The sequence below is a fragment of the Schistocerca americana genome, chromosome 6 (genome assembly GCF_021461395.2).
Source record: "Schistocerca americana isolate TAMUIC-IGC-003095 chromosome 6, iqSchAmer2.1, whole genome shotgun sequence".
Classification (NCBI taxonomy): Eukaryota; Metazoa; Arthropoda; class Insecta; order Orthoptera; family Acrididae; genus Schistocerca; species Schistocerca americana.
This window is the reverse complement of record NC_060124.1, coordinates 205731712-205748763: the sequence shown is the minus strand read 5'-3', so window position 1 is coordinate 205748763 and position 17052 is coordinate 205731712. Positions and strand designations below refer to the sequence as shown.

Sequence of the window (17052 nt, the reverse complement as noted above, 5' to 3'; positions counted from 1 at the left end):
CCACAACAATTGTGGAATGACTTCAGGGGTAGGCAAAGCAACAGTGGAGACATCACTAACTTGTGTCCCTGGGCACAAACCCTAGACAAGGCGACTTGGCGGCAGGAGGAGAGGGGGAGGAGATGTTGGACACATACCTTCACCTGGGCAGGGACTGCATACAGAATGCCAGGTTGGAGAGAGGGGAGAAGAGATTTAACTCTGCGCCAGCTCTGAGGTGATAAGTTTGTTAGTGCATCTGAGAAGGACAATGTGATTGTGTACCAAAATATTGTGCCTGTTGGACATTGACATCCGGCTGTTCACCTGTGAACTTCATAGTATATTTTGATGAAACTTTATAGTATCTTTACTGTATGGTTATTATTGTCAATGTATCTTACTCCAGTCAGAAGAGTGAAAACAGAAATGTATAATCTGCCAGGAATCATACAGTGTGGGTTTTCGTGGATGGTGTTACATCATTTAAGACTTCCAGTTTGAAGGCGCACTGTCAATGAGTGAAACCATTTCCTGATGTTTCATCTTTGGAGTAAAATGGTAGCTACATCAATGGCTCAAGGCTTCCCCAAATTTATAGAGCTGCATAGAGAGGACCACCAGTTGTCAAGTAATACTGATTGTGTGATTATCTGTGGCTTGCGCTAATCGATAGTCATTTTCCTGGCACAAAGTTAACATCCATGCTCATCAAAATTAACACATTCTTCTTTTATATTAATATTATTGTGGTATTTGTAAATTTTTATGATCACTATATGTGTGCACATACGAATGCATTGTCATTGCTAAAATGCTCATCTTACTGAATTTGATTTTATGATTTCCATCTTCTTGACACATCTCAATAGTATTAACCCAAAAGTTCAGTTTATAATGGAGAAAGAGAGCAATGGGCATATCAGTGCTCAAAGTGTCAACAGACTTTGGGCCTTAAGGTTTACAGTTGAGCTACACATACACTGATTGATACTTCTGAGAGGACTCAAGCCATTGCCTAAGACAAAAAAGAGGTGTCATCAAAATTTTGCTGGACAGGGCTCGTAAAATTTGTGAACTGGTTTGTTTATAAGATGAGTTGAATCACTTACAGTCTGATTTCTAGAAAAATGGTTGCTCTAGTAAGGAGGTGGATTGAGCACTCTGTACAAGAAGGGAGAAAGTCGGAACTAATGAGGAACAATAGCTGCCAACTGAGAAAATTTTCCTCCTGTTTTTTAACAAAATTACAGATTGCACTGGAAAGTGTTGGTGAAGCATGGGGTCGAAACTGTATTAGATCCATGAAGAAGATAAAAGAGTGCTTAAGAATGATGTATAGCATCCGCTAGCAACATCTGGGATATATAAAATTCTTTGTAGCAAGTATATATTCGAACCACAAAAGGAACTTCCAACTGTGACATACTGGTAAGTCGGCCATACATGTTTTCCGAGATGGAAAACAACAAAACAAAATTAAATGAAATGAGTGTTTCAGCAAAGACTATGCATTAACATGTGCCATGTATAGAGAAACCACAGAGATTTACAAACACCATAATATTTTAAGTTAGGTAAAGTGTGAATGTCGACTTTGAGTCAACAGAAAGACGATCAATTACTTTTAATCCAGAACAACACTGCTAGCCAGAGGTAATCATACGATCAGCATCATACGACAAATAGTGGTGCCCTTTATGCAGCTCTATAAATTCAGGTGCCCCTCGAGCCCTTGATTCAGTTGGTTCTTACGTCCAAAGATTTCTCTCTCAGTCTGAGACAAAATGTGAGGACATAGTTTTACATATCGACTATAGCCTCTCGGCCCTGAATTTTTAATGAAATTTGTCTGGAAGTCAGTGACACCCTACTGGTAAAAAATGGATATCTTAGACCAGAGGTTCCCAAACTTTTGTTTGTCACGCCCCCCTTAAAAATATAGAGATTTTTATTAATTATCAAGAAACTATTGAAAAATTTGTGATGGTGATGTCATGTAACATGGTGGGCTGTTAATGTATCTAGTCGCAGTTATTACGTCATCAGTCTAGTCTAGTGATTATAAGCCACTCCTAAAGTAAAGAAAGTCCTTGGTAAACAAGGAAAAATATTTGCGACCTTTGCAGTTTAGTGGATGCGGGACATTATTTTAAGTTGAGTGTAGCTTATTACTTTCACTCATTATCAAAAATAGTCACTCAGTCAAGGTGTTAACGAACATCACTGATTTGTACGCCTATAATGCTCCCCATTGTCATTGCGCATAGGTTGGCATTTATGTCAACGACGACAGTTACCAAACGGTGACAAACGCTCAGTTCTCAGAACCAGACAAAAAATAAAAAATAAGTTTTACGAAATAATTTTGCAGACTACACTGAACTTTAAAAAATATGAATAAAACAACTTCCTTACCTTGATTACATTCCCTTGCTGCACACCATTTCTACACCAGTATACGATTTTAGATATTGAGATAGGACTGCGGGAAGTGGGACGCCAAATGATTGCATTTAGCACCATAATCTATCATTAATACCTGCACATTCATTTTTATTAAAATATCGATATTAAAAATAAATATTAGGTTTATACCGCTAACTCCACCCGCGCCCCCCCTTGCAACATCATCACGTCCCCCCAGGGGGGCGCGCTCACCAGTTTGGGAACCTCTGTCCTAGACAAACAAACAGAAAAAAAAAATAGAAATTTTGCAACAATGAAAAATGAAAAAATGAAAGACAGTGTTACGTGGTTTGGACCTCTTTGCTTGTCAGACATTCAACTTGCAATGACTGTGAATATTGCTAACATTAAACTTGTGAAACAGTAGATCTCTTAAAACCATGAATAACAAATAATATTAATTTGCTTTCCCTTTAAGAATACAGCATTCAGAGGAAGTGAAGTCATTTAATCCAAGCAACTGTCCTGTGTATTGCACTCCCTTCCTTATTATCCATATATTATGAAGCATAGTTGTTACATTGTAATAGCTACCTCATAGTTTAAACAACATTAAAATATGGAGTAAGAGCAAATGCATTATACATAAGGTCCGGGAACACTTTCAATTGTTTGTTGCGCAAGAACTAAACATTTTGCAGATGTCATACACACTGCATTTTGAAGAGAAACTCTGAAAGTTTTTTTTACAAACATTCAATATGTGAACCATGAGTGACCTGGCAGACACCGTATGGTAATCGAATTCTTGCCATACCTGTCCCAGCATGGCATTGTTGACTGTGGCAGTCACTTCCCGTATTCTCTCTCAGAGCTCTGCTACATCACCAGATCTTTGATGTGTCCCCACAGAAGAAAGTCACACAGAGTGAGATCAGGTGATCGGGGAGGCCTTTTCATGAAACTGCAAACAGAACTCAAAACGCTTGTCTTCGTTGTCATCATTGAGCTTCTGCATTAGCTCCAATTTGAATGGTTTCATAGACAGTTTCCGTTGCAGGACTTTCCACACTGTCATTGGAGCCATTTCAAGTTCACGGGGCACACGACGCACCAATTTCTTTGGACTCCTTATGAATGTCTCTTGTAAGCGTTCAACATTCACTTCACTCGCACTGGGACATCCACTTCTCTTTGCCGGGCACTACCAGTGGTAAATGGTCTTCCTTGATGGTGGCTTCTTACCGTACTTTGTTCTAAACATCCATTGAACAGCTGTAGCACACTTGTTTTTGTTGAACTCCAACACACAGAAAGCTCGCTCCACACCTGAACTTGCGATGTTTGCGACTAGCGCTGACTATTGGCAAATTACCAAACTACACTGTGGCAGTATACATGAAAAAAAAAAAAATTCTCTTCAAATGACATATGTATGATATCTGTACAATGTTTAGTTCTTGTGCAATAAATAATTGAAAGTGTTCCCAGACTTTATGTACATCCTGTATTTACAGATAAATAGTACTTATTCTGCAAAGTTAGTTTCAGTATCATAGATGGTTCCTTTGTCCGTGTATAACCTGTTGAAAAGATTTTGTCCAGCGTCATTCAGACGACAAGTTGCTGGAACATTGTTACTTTCAACAATACTTTTTTTATTTGCATGATCTTGAAACATAATTTACCATCTTTGACACTTTTCAAATATACATTGTGCAACTTGCTTGAGACGTACAAAGAAGATAATCAATCAGAGAGAAACATGTACCAATCTCAATGCTGAACCCACTCAGATGCACTTGGCGCCAAAAATTTGTATATGTGTTATGAACCCAGCTTCCAGTACTTGTCTTAATTGCAGTTGTTTTTCAGCTTTAATTTGTATCTTGTTTTCTGAAAATAATTATTTAAGTAAATATGTAGCCTTAGGCTTTATACGCTGATGAGCCAAAACATTATGAGCATCTTCTTAATAGTATGTTGGTTCACAGCCATGATTCTGTGTGCCATGAATTTTACAATTCCTGATTGGTTTTCGGAGGTACCAAATGTCTACACGCAGATCTCAAAATTACCATTAATTAGGGGCCGGTGGTTTGTAAAAGCAGAGCTGGCACTCGACAGTGTCTCACATGTATTCTAGCAGATTCAGCTTGGGCAAATTTTATGTCCAATACATCAGTGTGAGTTCACTGTCATGCTTCTCAAACCACTGTAGTAGAATTCTGACATGAACAGTTATACTGCTGGAAGATACCATTGTTGTTGAGGAAGACAGCAAGTATGAAGGGCTGTAGGTGGTTCACAGTAATGGTAACATAGTCCTCAGCTATCATGTGACAACTTTGATTACTACCACAAGTCCTATGGAAGCCCAGGTGAATATTCACAATAGGATAATATTTCCCTTAGCCTGCATCCATAACATGTTGTATGTTTTGAGCAGCCATTTGTCTGGATGATGGCATATTCAGATATGACCATCGATCTGATGAAGGAAAAAATTTGATTCATCTAATCTGACAACACGTTTCCATTGAATAACAAAAACCACAGGATGCTCAATAACCATTCAAATTATCATAAAATTATAACAATTAAAAAGTTAAGAATAATGAGGTGTTTCCAAAAGCCTCATAGCTGTATAAAGGTGCTTTATTCTCAGCTGCTGGTTTTATGTCAGTATAGATGTGAGGGAATAGGATATAGTTGTAGGTAAACAACTAAAATTCTCTCAGATACAGATTTATTAGCACTTCGCTTCTACACAGATACAAGTCCGGAGGCTAACTGCCGTTAGTAGCCAACATCCTCCCAAAGCCCTCTCCTCAAAGATAGCACACTTCACACTTATACACTGAACAAATATTGATATTTATGGCACTCTACACCACATAGACCCCCCCCCCCTGTGCAGTATGGAGTACGTCCCTTTGAATGGGGGGGGGGGGGGGGGTGAGAAGTTAGGAAGGTAACGTACAGTTCTTCCACATCAGGCGGAAGCGGTCAACTGGTAGGAGACCGGGGGGTGAAACCCGGTACGTCGGCGGCGAAGTCAGCAAGCGAAGCCGGTGGCTGAATACGACATCCAGCCCTGGAGTTAGCAGGCAGGCGGAGAATCACCTTGCCAGAAGGCCTAACAAAGGCACGTAAATTGCCACACGCAGCACTTGTGCTCAATTTAAAGTGGTGCACCACACGAGTTTCTGCACTTCCTTCCTCAACATTGTCACACCTGAGTACCACACACACCGTATTGCCATCTACGACAACAGATAATTTCTGTATGTCATCAGGGTGTACGTGTGTTGTGAATTCTTGGGTGGCACCTGTACGAGCAATGGTAGGGAGGCAGGGAGATGTGGGAAAGCCATGGCAGGGGCAAGCATCTGCGAAGAGGGGGGTGGCAGGTGCACTGGACTGCTCAGGTGACAACCTCGGGCGATCAGCTGACAGATGAGTGAGCGTGACCGAAGGCAACAAGGAGCCACTGTGGATTGAATGATGTGACAAAGAGCTGTCACACGAAGATGGTAACACAATGGTAGAATCCGAGTGGTTGGCAGTTCGACTGCGAGGGCTGTGAGGAGTGAAACCTCGAAAAGATTGGCCACTCGAATTAGATGAACGCGGAGAAGAAGCAGTGCTCGGCAGGGAAGCACACTGTGGAGAATCAATACCCGAATGTATGGTATGAGAAGATGGATGGCCGCTCGAAGTAGGAGTGGGAGAAATAGGGGCAGAATCAGGGAGGTTCACCTGAGACTCAATGAAAGCTGGTTTCACTCGGTTGAGTGAGACCGTGGTTACAGAGTCTTTTATGAGGAGATCCATGTTATTCTTGGAGCGTTTGACGACCTTCTAAGGACCTGTGTAGGGTGACTGAAGCGGGGCTTTGATTGAGTCGTCTCTGAGAAACATGTACTCACAAGAGTCTAGTGTGCGCGGTATGTACACGTGCAGAGGTGTATGAGTAGCCGGAGATGGCAGCTGAATTTTGCTGCAGTGCAAGTGCATTCGCTCGAGAAGTGAAGGGAGTTCAGAGGGCTGTGGAAGTGGGGTGGGAGTGACTAATTCTCCAGGCAAAACCAGAGGTTGGCCATACACAAACTCGGCTACGGAACCGTTGAGGTCTTCCTTGAAAGTCGCACGAAGGCCAAGAAGCACGAAGGGTGGCGCTTCTGTCCATAGTGAGTCATGGCAACGCAAGACAGACTTTAAGGTGCGATGCCATCACTCGACAAGCCAATTGCTTTGGGAGTGGTATGCGGAAGTATGAATTTTGACAATACCATACATTTTACATATGTCGGAGAAAACTGAAGACTCGAATTGTCGTCCCTGGTCAGTGGTGAGGTAAACAGGTGAGCCAAATCTAGAGATCCACGAATCTAAGAATGCCTGACTTACTGTCTCAGAGCTAATGTTCGGAATAGGCACAGCCTCAGCCCACCGAGTCATCCTGTCAATAGCTGTAAACAAGTAACGGAAACCCTCGGAGGGGGGCAAAGGGCCTAGGAGGTCCACATGAACATGGTGAAACCAGCCTGGTAGTTGGGCAAAACAGCCAAGGGGTGGGGAAGTGTGCCTGGAAACTTTGTTCTGTTGACACAACACGCATGCCCTGGCCCAAGACTGACAGTTGCGGCGCATGTTTCTCCAGACAAATTGTTCAGATACCAGATGGGTGGAAGCTTTGACACCGGGGTGTGCTAATGTGTGTAATTTGTCAAAGACCTGGCATTGAAGGGGCTTAGGAATGAATGGCCGCAATGTACCAGTCGATTCATCACACCACACTAAGTCAGATATGCCAGGGAAAGTAGAGCGTACCGGTTGGAGAGAGGAGCTGTGGTCCGAAATTAACTGCGTGGTATCAGGGTCTGCCAATTGCAACCAAGGTAGGTCCATTAAGTCAATTAAGGTTGTGACAGCACCAACGCGTGAGAGAAAATCAGCAACCACATTGTCCGCTCCTCGGATGTAGCGAATGTCATTTGTAAATTGCAAGATGTAATCAATGTGATGAAAGCGTCATGAGGGCGGATCAGTGAGCACATAGAAATATCGTCCCTCAACATCAGTTCTGAAGTGTCTTACGGCCTCGTAAACTGCAAGTAATTCTCTGTCGAATGCTGAGTATTTCTTCTGCGAGTTGTTTACCTTTTTTTGAGAAAAACTGCAGGGGGGTCGTAACATCATTGTATGTCTGACTCAGTACTGCACTAACAGCATTGTCACTAGCGTCATTAGTGATAAACATTGTGGCATCCGCATGTGGGTGAGCAATAGTGGCAGCAGAGGCCAACAGCTGTTTGAGTTCGTTAAATGCCTTGTCCATGTCTGGTGTCCATGGGACCTGGCGGGTGCCAGAAGTTTGTGGGCCAGCGAGAGCATCTGTGAGAGGAGCCTGCACCGCAGAAGCGGCTGGCAAATGTTTACAGTAATAATGAACTGTGCCGATGAACCTGCGTAATTCCCTTTAGGTCTGGGGGCGTGGCATCTCGAGAACAGGCTTGATCTTGTCCTGCGGTGGTGTCAGACCGTCCGATGACACAACATAACTTAGGAATGTGACGGATGACTGGTGCAATTGAGTCTTTTTATTGTTCAGTTCAATACCAACGGTTGCTAAAATATCTGTTACGACTTGAACACGCTCCTTACTCTGTTCCAAAGTAGAAGCAAAAACCAATATGTCGTCCATGTATACGAAACAAAAGTCTAGATGGGATAAAGTTTGATTGATGAAATGCTGCCACGTTTAGGGGGTGTTTTTCAACCCAAACGGCATAAATTTGTATTGAAACAGCCCAAAGGGAGTGTTTATGGTAGTCTTTTCAATATCCTCCGGAGCCATAGGAATCTGATGAAATGCATGCTTACAGTCCAAAACAGAGAAGTACTTTGCACCTGCGAGTGCATAATTGAAGTCCGCAATGTGTGGGACTGGGTATTTATCAATGATGGTGCGGGCATTTAAACGCCTATAGTCTCTGACCATACACCAAGTACCGTCTTTCTTTTGGTCAAACAGTATAGGACTAGCCCAGCAACTGGAAGAAGGTTCAATTATTCCCTTTTGTAATAGATCGTCTAATTGTTCTTTTGCAATTTTCATAAATTCCGGCTTGAGGCGGCGTGGGCGTTGCGATATGGGTGGCCCATCGATTAGACGTAACCGATGAACTGTGCCATTAGTGACTACTGCAATACGTGGCGCGGCACGACAGTCAGATGTCCGTAAAGCGGAGCAGGCGGTGGCGGACGGGCAAAGTTGTGGCACTGAGATGCGACAGACGCTTGAACAGTGTGAGGATCGTAGTCAAAATGTGCATTCTCATTGACGTGGTAGCTCAGAGAGAAGCCACAAGTACTTAAGTATGCCAGTGAATGTCTGTTATGCACAGTGTATTCACTCGGCCGTGAGTGGTGGGGCTGGTTGTAGATGTCCGGGTAGTTACTGTCCAGCACAGAATTGTTGACTTGATTAGAAGCAACACAAGGATCCCACACATGTCCACTAGGATGCACACTCAGTGTGATATTTGCTGTTTGGCAAGCATTGAGCATCTGTTGACTAACCGGTGCGGAAGGATACACATGTGGCGGGAACTGATTCAAGTTTGAATTTACTACTGGATTTTCCAAAGTAGCAAAACTTCGCTCAACGCCACAGACTGTATTGAATTGTGCGTTCGACACAGGAGTAGAAATGTTCTGAACAACACTCTGTGGAGACCACGTGGAAAGGTCTAGGCTAACAAAGCCAGAGTCCGCGACCATTGGCAGTTGGAAGAAACTGGCGGCACTCGATGAATTCCACTGCATGTTTGGGCTGAAGGATTCTGAAGAGTCTTGCAGCATGTCCACTATGACGGCAGGAGTGCTGGAGAGATGTTGCTGAAATCCGGGCAGTGGTGAGTGCTGAAAGGCCATTGTCTGAAGCTGAACAAGGGCCCTCGCGATCGCGAAGAAACCTGACGCAGTAGACGCGTTAATAACCTTCGGGCGGTAACTCGGGTGCGTATTACACAAAAAACGGGGTCACCAGTGAGGGACTAGGATATAGTTGTAGGTAAACAACTGAAATTCTCTCAGATACAGATTTATTAGCACTTCGCTTCTACACAGATACAAGTCCGGAGGCTAACTGCCGTTAGTGGCCAACATCCTCCCAAAGCCCTCTCTTTAAAGATAGCACAGTTACACACTGAGCAAATATTGATATTTATGGCGCTCTACGCCACAGATGCATCTTCAGTTTTATCTGCCAAGAATATAAATCACTGTGTGGTGAAATGGTAGAAATACAGAATCAGAAATAGTGTTGGCATTCAACAAAAAACAAATACATTGGTTATATTTTCATGAAATAGATTGACAATTACGGAATTTCAACATTTGGGAAGTTATCCACATTAAGAGTCAAACTACGTTGGTGTGTTGTCACAATAAAACTGAATACACGCAAAAGATGTATGTGAAAAGTGTACAAAGCATGACTTCTGAATGAGCCATGCCAAGAAAAAAGCAGGGAAAAACAAATAATGAATGAAACATTAATGTGAATGGGGATAAAATGCCTAAAAATTAACCATGTAGGGAGAATGTTTATGTACATGGGAAGATATCATCAGAAAATTAATACTATAGTATGGAACTGAACACCGAGAATGCAAGAAATATGAAAAATAGCTTATGGAATAACAGCCTGTAGTATATATTACAGGATTTGTTGACATAAGCTGTATAAAACTGGTATAAGTAAAACTTGAAATCCTGCATGATATGTGTACATCTGGCATACTGCTAACACCTAGATATGGTGAAAGCAGCCCGTGGAAGCTAACAATGCACTGGAAGGTGGAAGGCCACAATGTCAAAGAGAAATTACTATTGAGTGTTCAGTATTTTTTATTGTTATTCACAGAGTATCTGAGCTATGGTTGTCCTCTCCATAAGGTTGATGTATCAACATTCCGTTGGTCTACATTCCAGTCTCAAATATCTTGTGCTTGCTGCAGTTACAATGGGTGATGTCATTGGGTCAGTGTGGGAAAATGATGCAGGGGTTGCCAACTGTAGAGCCTGATGTCCAACAGTGTGCACTGAACAGTGTGCTCTTAATTTTACCTCCCCCAAGATTCGTTCCCAGGCATTGGTTCATAACATTCAGACCTTTGTCAAAGTTGCTTATGTCAGTAGATTCCCAATTTGCAGCGCATAACATTGCTAGAATGATTACCCTTTCTTCTCTGTTTCTCTTATATACTTTTCTTAATCAATGGAAAATCCAGGATGGAATGTAACAATATTATGAAAAGGAAAGTTGTTACTCACCATATAGCAGAAATGCTGAGTCGCAGATAGGCACAACAAAAGGACTGTCACAATCTCGACTATATGGTGAGTAGCAACTTTCCTTTTCATAATATTGATACTGACATGGCTGCAGTGCCTAATAGGATCATTCAGCTTTTCAGTGGGCAGTGGTCAAAATGTTTCGGCCCATCAGTGTACCTGCTTCTTACTGAGTTCTTTCTTGTCATATGTTGTCTTTGTGGTACCTTCTTTCAAACTGAACTTTCATTTTTTCAGGACTGTTACCGAAGAAAGGAGGTTGCTGCGGACAGTGAGAAGCATGGGAGTGACAATAAAACCATTGTAATTCAAATTTCGGACTCAGATGATGACTGCTCTGGAAATAATAGTGCCGAGAGTGGTAAAGTTCAAGGAGGGGATGAAACAAAAAATGGTGAGAGTTATGACATAAAAGAGCGTTCAGATTTGCACCTCGATATACCTCACTCCAGAAAAGTTACTTTTTGGGTTACAGAGCGCAGACAGAGGAGTCACCGTACATTTAGCACAGAGAGACGAAGAGAGAAGAAAGTAATTATCTTTAAAAAAATTAATGGAGAATACAGAAGTACAGAGAGAAGTGTTAATGCAGTACAGCAAGAAAGCAGCTCTCTCTCACAAGTAGTAGAAGAATCACCTCCGCATGGCAGATCATCCCAACTTCCCTCCACAGAAGAATTGGCCAGGGACATAAGCTCTCATTCACAGAAACATATTGAACAAGTGACCCAACGTGAGCATGATATTCAGGTTCCAGAAAGTTTTTATCATTCCTCAAGTATCAACCTTCAAAGCAATTTTATTCATTTAAATGACTCAAATAGGCCTTTACTTGACAAAGAAGATCCGAACAAAAGTAGCACATGTCTACCAGATTCTGCTGAAGAATGTAATAATTCAAATGCAAACGATGCATTAAAAATGAAAGGCAGCGCACAACAATTTCAAGAGATGACTGAAGAAAAAACACAGGACATACACCTAAGTAATTCCCAACATGAAAAGCTACAGCACGATACTACCAAAAGAAAACTTGCTAGTGCAGAAGAAATTACAGAATCCGAGAATCAGATAAGTATCTCTGCTGTTCCTGGACCTGATATGCATTTGTCGGTTAACAAAGATCAAAGTGCTAGCCCTCAACTGAACAGCAGCTTGCCAGTGCCAGGTAATAACTGTTTGAGAGAGGGAACTACACCAAAAAGTGATGGTGAAACAGAAAATGTATCATTGGATCACAGTGAATTAGTTACAGGCAATGACAGAAAACATTCAGAAAAATGCGATGAACGAAAGCTAGCACATCTAACAGTAGACACTGACTGTAGAGTGCAAAAGAGTTGTGAAGCTTCAAATAACATAGACAAGAAACAGACTGATGGTATTCATGGAGGGGCTTTGAACAACGTGTGCCAAGAAACCTGTGAATCATCTGGTGATATGGTTATGAGACAGGATACTAACATCCACCAGGCAGATATGAATGATGTGGCTCAAGAGCCTTGTGAAATGTCCGGTAATATTGTTAAGAAAGTGGCCGATGACACTCATGAAATAGATTTGAATAATGTGGCACTAAAAACCTTTGAAGCATCTGATAACATACTGTTGAAACAAGTTGATAAGGTCCATGGAGCAGATTTGAATGATGTGGGTGTGAAGGAGAGACTCTTTGCAGCTCAGATATCAACAAAACAGGATTCCAAAAGTAGAGGGGATGTTAGACAATCTAAGGAAGAAAGCAAGTTGGAATTACATTGTGACGAGAATCGGCAACAACATTTCAATACAGATAAACAACATTCCTTAAATGAAACTAATGAAATGAGCCAATCAAATAACAAGCAAAACACAGAAGATACGAAGATGGAAAATTCAACTGATAGCAGGACTAACCCAGAGGACCTGATAGACGAGATGGAAGTAACAGGCAAGTTAAAGAAGCCGGATGAAACAACTAATGAATTAGAAGGCATTGCTGTAGCTAGGGAGGAGACTCAAGACAATTCTAATAAAGAAACACTAAGTCCTGGGGCAGTGTGTGTGACATCACAGTGTGAGTATGTTACAACTGACACAAATTTGCGGGAAAGGATAAACCTAAAAGATACCACCAGCCCATCACATGTAGTCACCACTGTTGCAGCAGACAGTGAGACACCACAACCAGGAGCTGAAGTGTCTTCAGGAAATTTAATTGATCAACTGTTACAGAGTCAGCAAAATTCTAAAGTCTTTGATCCTCTCGTGTCCTTGATAAAGACAAGACCAATTGTTGGGGATTCTGCTTTGCGGTATGAGATGATGGTAAAGAAGGAGCTGGCTAGGATATACCAGAAGGAAGCTAAGCAAAAGAAGAAGAAAAGTAAAAAGCAAATAAGCTCTGCAGGTAAATCAGAAACAAAGAAGACCAAAAAAAAACCAAAAGGATTTTGCAGCTTTAGTGGTAACGATAAAGGCATGGATGGATGTGGACCTGGAAAAGGTGGGTTCGGTGGAGACACACTTACTTTTACAGCTATTGTGAGGAGCTATGGTGGTGACTGCATCTCCAACTTGTACCGTAGTCTCTCGACTAAAGGTGTTAACATTCACAAAAAGTGCAAGGCGCTTATGAAACAGTCTACAGATTTTTCAAATTCTTTAGATATTACATGTTGGTTGCTCTATTTTGGTTTCCAACATGTGTGTCTGTTCAGTATTTAACAGCAGGTAGAAGTGGACAAAATAGAATGTGCTCTGTCAGAAAAATTTATTTTAATTGTGGTAACTCAGTAAATGTCACAAAAAACCCTCATTGACAGTTCTGTATGAAGTCTCTGTAAAAAATGACAAAATTGAAACAGCAGCACAAATGTACCATTTTTACCTACTTAAATTGCAACTGCAAATATCTACCTGAATATCAGCTCAAGGGACAGATGTGCCTATGTTTTGCAACATCCAGAGTTGTTTTAGGTCTACGAGTGATTTCTCACAAAATTGTAACTTCACAGAAGTGATAAAAATGCCAAAGCTGCTTGTGTAAGACTGAAAAAGTTAATTTTATATGTAAAAAGAAATACAATTAAATAAGATAAGTTTATTTTGTTTAATTATCACTGAAACTGAAAAAAAAGAAAAACTAAGATATGTGGTTACAGTTATTTTGCTCTTATCTATAAATCTATCGTTGTATGCTGATGTTATTTGTATGAAGATTTGTAAAATTTATTAAAAAGTGGATTGCAAATGATTTTTTCCTTTTTTTATGAACATAGAACACTGTTACATTCAAATAATTAAATGGCTAAGAGATGCACTCTAATTACTCTTGATGAGAGTACATGTATTTTTATGCCTTTTGTTTGCAAATGTCTGGATTGTTGAGGACAACTTTTCAGAAAATGGAGAAAGTAAGTATTAAATGACTAGATTACATCAGATGCAAGTGTCACTCTCTTTGACAAGTTTTAGGCAAAAAGGCAGTATTATGTCTGGTAAGGGGCTACTGAAGCAATTGGAGAGGTTATCAGAAGAAAGTGCTAAACCACAAGAGCATATTTTGAGTTATTGCAAGTTATGTGTTTGGTTAAATTCAATGACAGGACATAAATACAGTAAGATGAAGTGTTTTGTGTACTAGATAGTGGTTTCTAGTAGTACATAGGGAAGAATTTATTATCAACTTGTGGTGCTTTCAAAACACAACAGATTATGTGATCAAACTAATCCTTGCTAACCTGAGGGTTAGCACTTCCTTCTTCTGACCCTTTCGGTTTTCATAGATCTTAACTTTTTTCACTGCGATAAAGTGGATATTGGTCTATGACTGTACTGTTATGGGATATGAAATTTATTCTGTCCATAGGTAATTACCCTTTTCACACAGACATCTGAATTTTGTCTATTTATTGCAATACATATTCTATAGATCTGTTTTAATTCATTATTATGTTCAGATCATACATAGATTAAAAATGAACATTAGGAAATGATAATAAAAAAACACAATCAGTAAGTTCTAATTACACTCACAAACAGAGGTTAAGTTACAGTTATTTATTTACAAAAATAAAAATGACCAACTTCTTGACTTACAGAACACAATATAATGTAATGAAAGGAGAAAGACACATTAAAGCAGGAATACACAGAAATACTTGGGAATAATCTTATCTACCTGTGCTAAAGAATTCTTCCACAGAACAATAGAAAATCCAGGATGCAATAATGACAATATTGTCTTCTACAGAATAGATTTTCAAGCAAGAACTCCTTTAGCTTACTTTTAAATAATATATTATTACTTCATAGACACTTAATATTACATGGAAGTGCATTGAAGATTTTTTCCTTGTGTATTTTACATATTTTTGCACGAGAGACAAATTTTTCAGGTCACAGTGTATGTCTCGTTTTCTCCTTGTATTATGATGACAATATGAGTCATTTGTTTCACACTGAGAAGGATTGTGAAGCATGAGTGTCGTAACAGAAAACAGATATTGCGAGGTACTGGTTAGTATCCCTGTTTGCTAAAAAATATTATGACATGAGGTTCTTGTTGGCACTACATGGAAAACTCAAACAACCTTTTTCTGACTTGCAAAGACATTTTTTCGACAGTGGTAAATTGCCCCAGAAGATTATTTCATAACACATAAGTGAGTAGAAGTAGTCAAAGTAAGGAGATTTAGAAACAGTGATGCCTCCAATTTTGGAAAAAGTTGTTACCATCTAACACTATTTTGTCTGCACTGCAGATAGGGTTTGAGGCAGTTGCTCATTTGTCCTCAGGTTCCCTAGTGGCCTGCTTTCTCGATATGTATTCTGTGATTAACAATAGTAGAAGGCCTTAAACAGGTCACAAAATATGCCAACAGGCAATATCTACTTGTCAAGGCATTCCAAAATGTTGTTGGTAAATGAAAATATAGCTTCCTTTGTGGAGATACCTTCTCTCAATCCAAAGTGGTTTTTAACTAGTTATTGCAAAGTTTTTTAGGTGAGTGACTATTCTGGCACATTGATTTTTGTACTACTTGTGGCCTTCACTTCAACTGGCATGGTAAAAAAATCATCTAGCAGCTACAACTTGTGACATCACTGAAAATGCAAGGAACAACATGAACTCATGACAATCATATTTGAAGAAAGAGTTCACCACAACATGAGAAAATTGTAGGCATAAGTGTAGACAAACTACATTGGGCAATTGGCTGGTGAAAAAACAAGATAAAACAGCTTCTTCCTGAGCTTCCAGTGTGTAGAAACAAACGAGCTTGGAGAAATGGCTAGTGAAAAATGCCTTGCCCAGAAATTCGATTGAATTTTGGAAAACAAAAACTAGCAATTTATCACCAAAACACTAGAGGCCTCTGCAGTAAGGTCAATAAACTTATATTCAAAGTCCATGAACCACAACATACAGCTTATGCCGATGTTCTGTGCTTTAGTGAACACCATATTAATTCTGATATTGAAAAACTTGTGATAAATAATTATTACTTAGCAATATCATTCTACAGAAAATATGAAGAAAAATGTTGTGTTGCCCTCTGTGTTAAAACCAATGTCACATGCAGAGCAATTGATGTTCAGAGTTATTGTTTAGAACAACATTTGGAAGTGTGTGGCATAGAACTGTCCTTAAATAATTCTTGTATCACATTTACAGTATACAGAGCATCTTCAGGGGACTTAAGTCTCTTATTAATGCAGTTAGATGCTCTCCTAACATACATATTCAATGACAGATGAGGTGTGACAATGCTTGGGAACTTCATTGTGAACTTTCTAACAAATTCCACAGACAGATCAGACTTACAAAATTTAATGTTCACATATAATCTTGCTTCTGTAGTTAGTTAGTTCCTCTATTAGAATACTTTCATGTACAAGAACACTCATCACCATCATCATCTTGGACAGTTTCCAGCCTCTGAAGAACACTAATTGATAGTATATTTATAGACCAGACCAAATCGGTGATACAACTAGCAACAAGTCCTGAATGGTCTCTGGCCATTATGGACAAAGAATCAATTAACAGTGCAACATTGTTCGACAGTACACTATTTGTATTAACTTCATGAAGACCAATAATATTAATATATTAATAATAATATTAAAGTGGCCCCCAGTGGAAAATAGCTAGGATAATTAATGAAGAAACTATCCAGAATGTTAAGTCACATCTCCAAGACATAGATCAGAGATCTGTGTATAATTTAGATAATGCCAATTCCAAGTACAATCTTTTCAGTAGTGAAGTGGCACTTACATTTGATAGTAGTGTCTCAAAAATGTTATATA

General features: G+C 40.0%; 1 protein-coding gene across 1 annotated transcript in view; it reads left to right on the top strand.

The window, feature by feature from the left end:
- The window catches only part of LOC124620053, a 123364-nt gene extending 109419 nt beyond the window's left edge, over positions 1 to 13945 (top strand). Inside the window, exons 5-6 of the mRNA XM_047146720.1 lie at positions 10993 to 11149; positions 11231 to 13945. Coding sequence (XP_047002676.1) covers positions 10993 to 11149; positions 11231 to 13461 — 2388 coding nt within the window. The 3' untranslated portion in view covers positions 13462 to 13945. The remainder of the gene's footprint in view (positions 1 to 10992; positions 11150 to 11230) is intronic.
- Positions 13946 to 17052: the final 3107 nt, after the last annotated feature.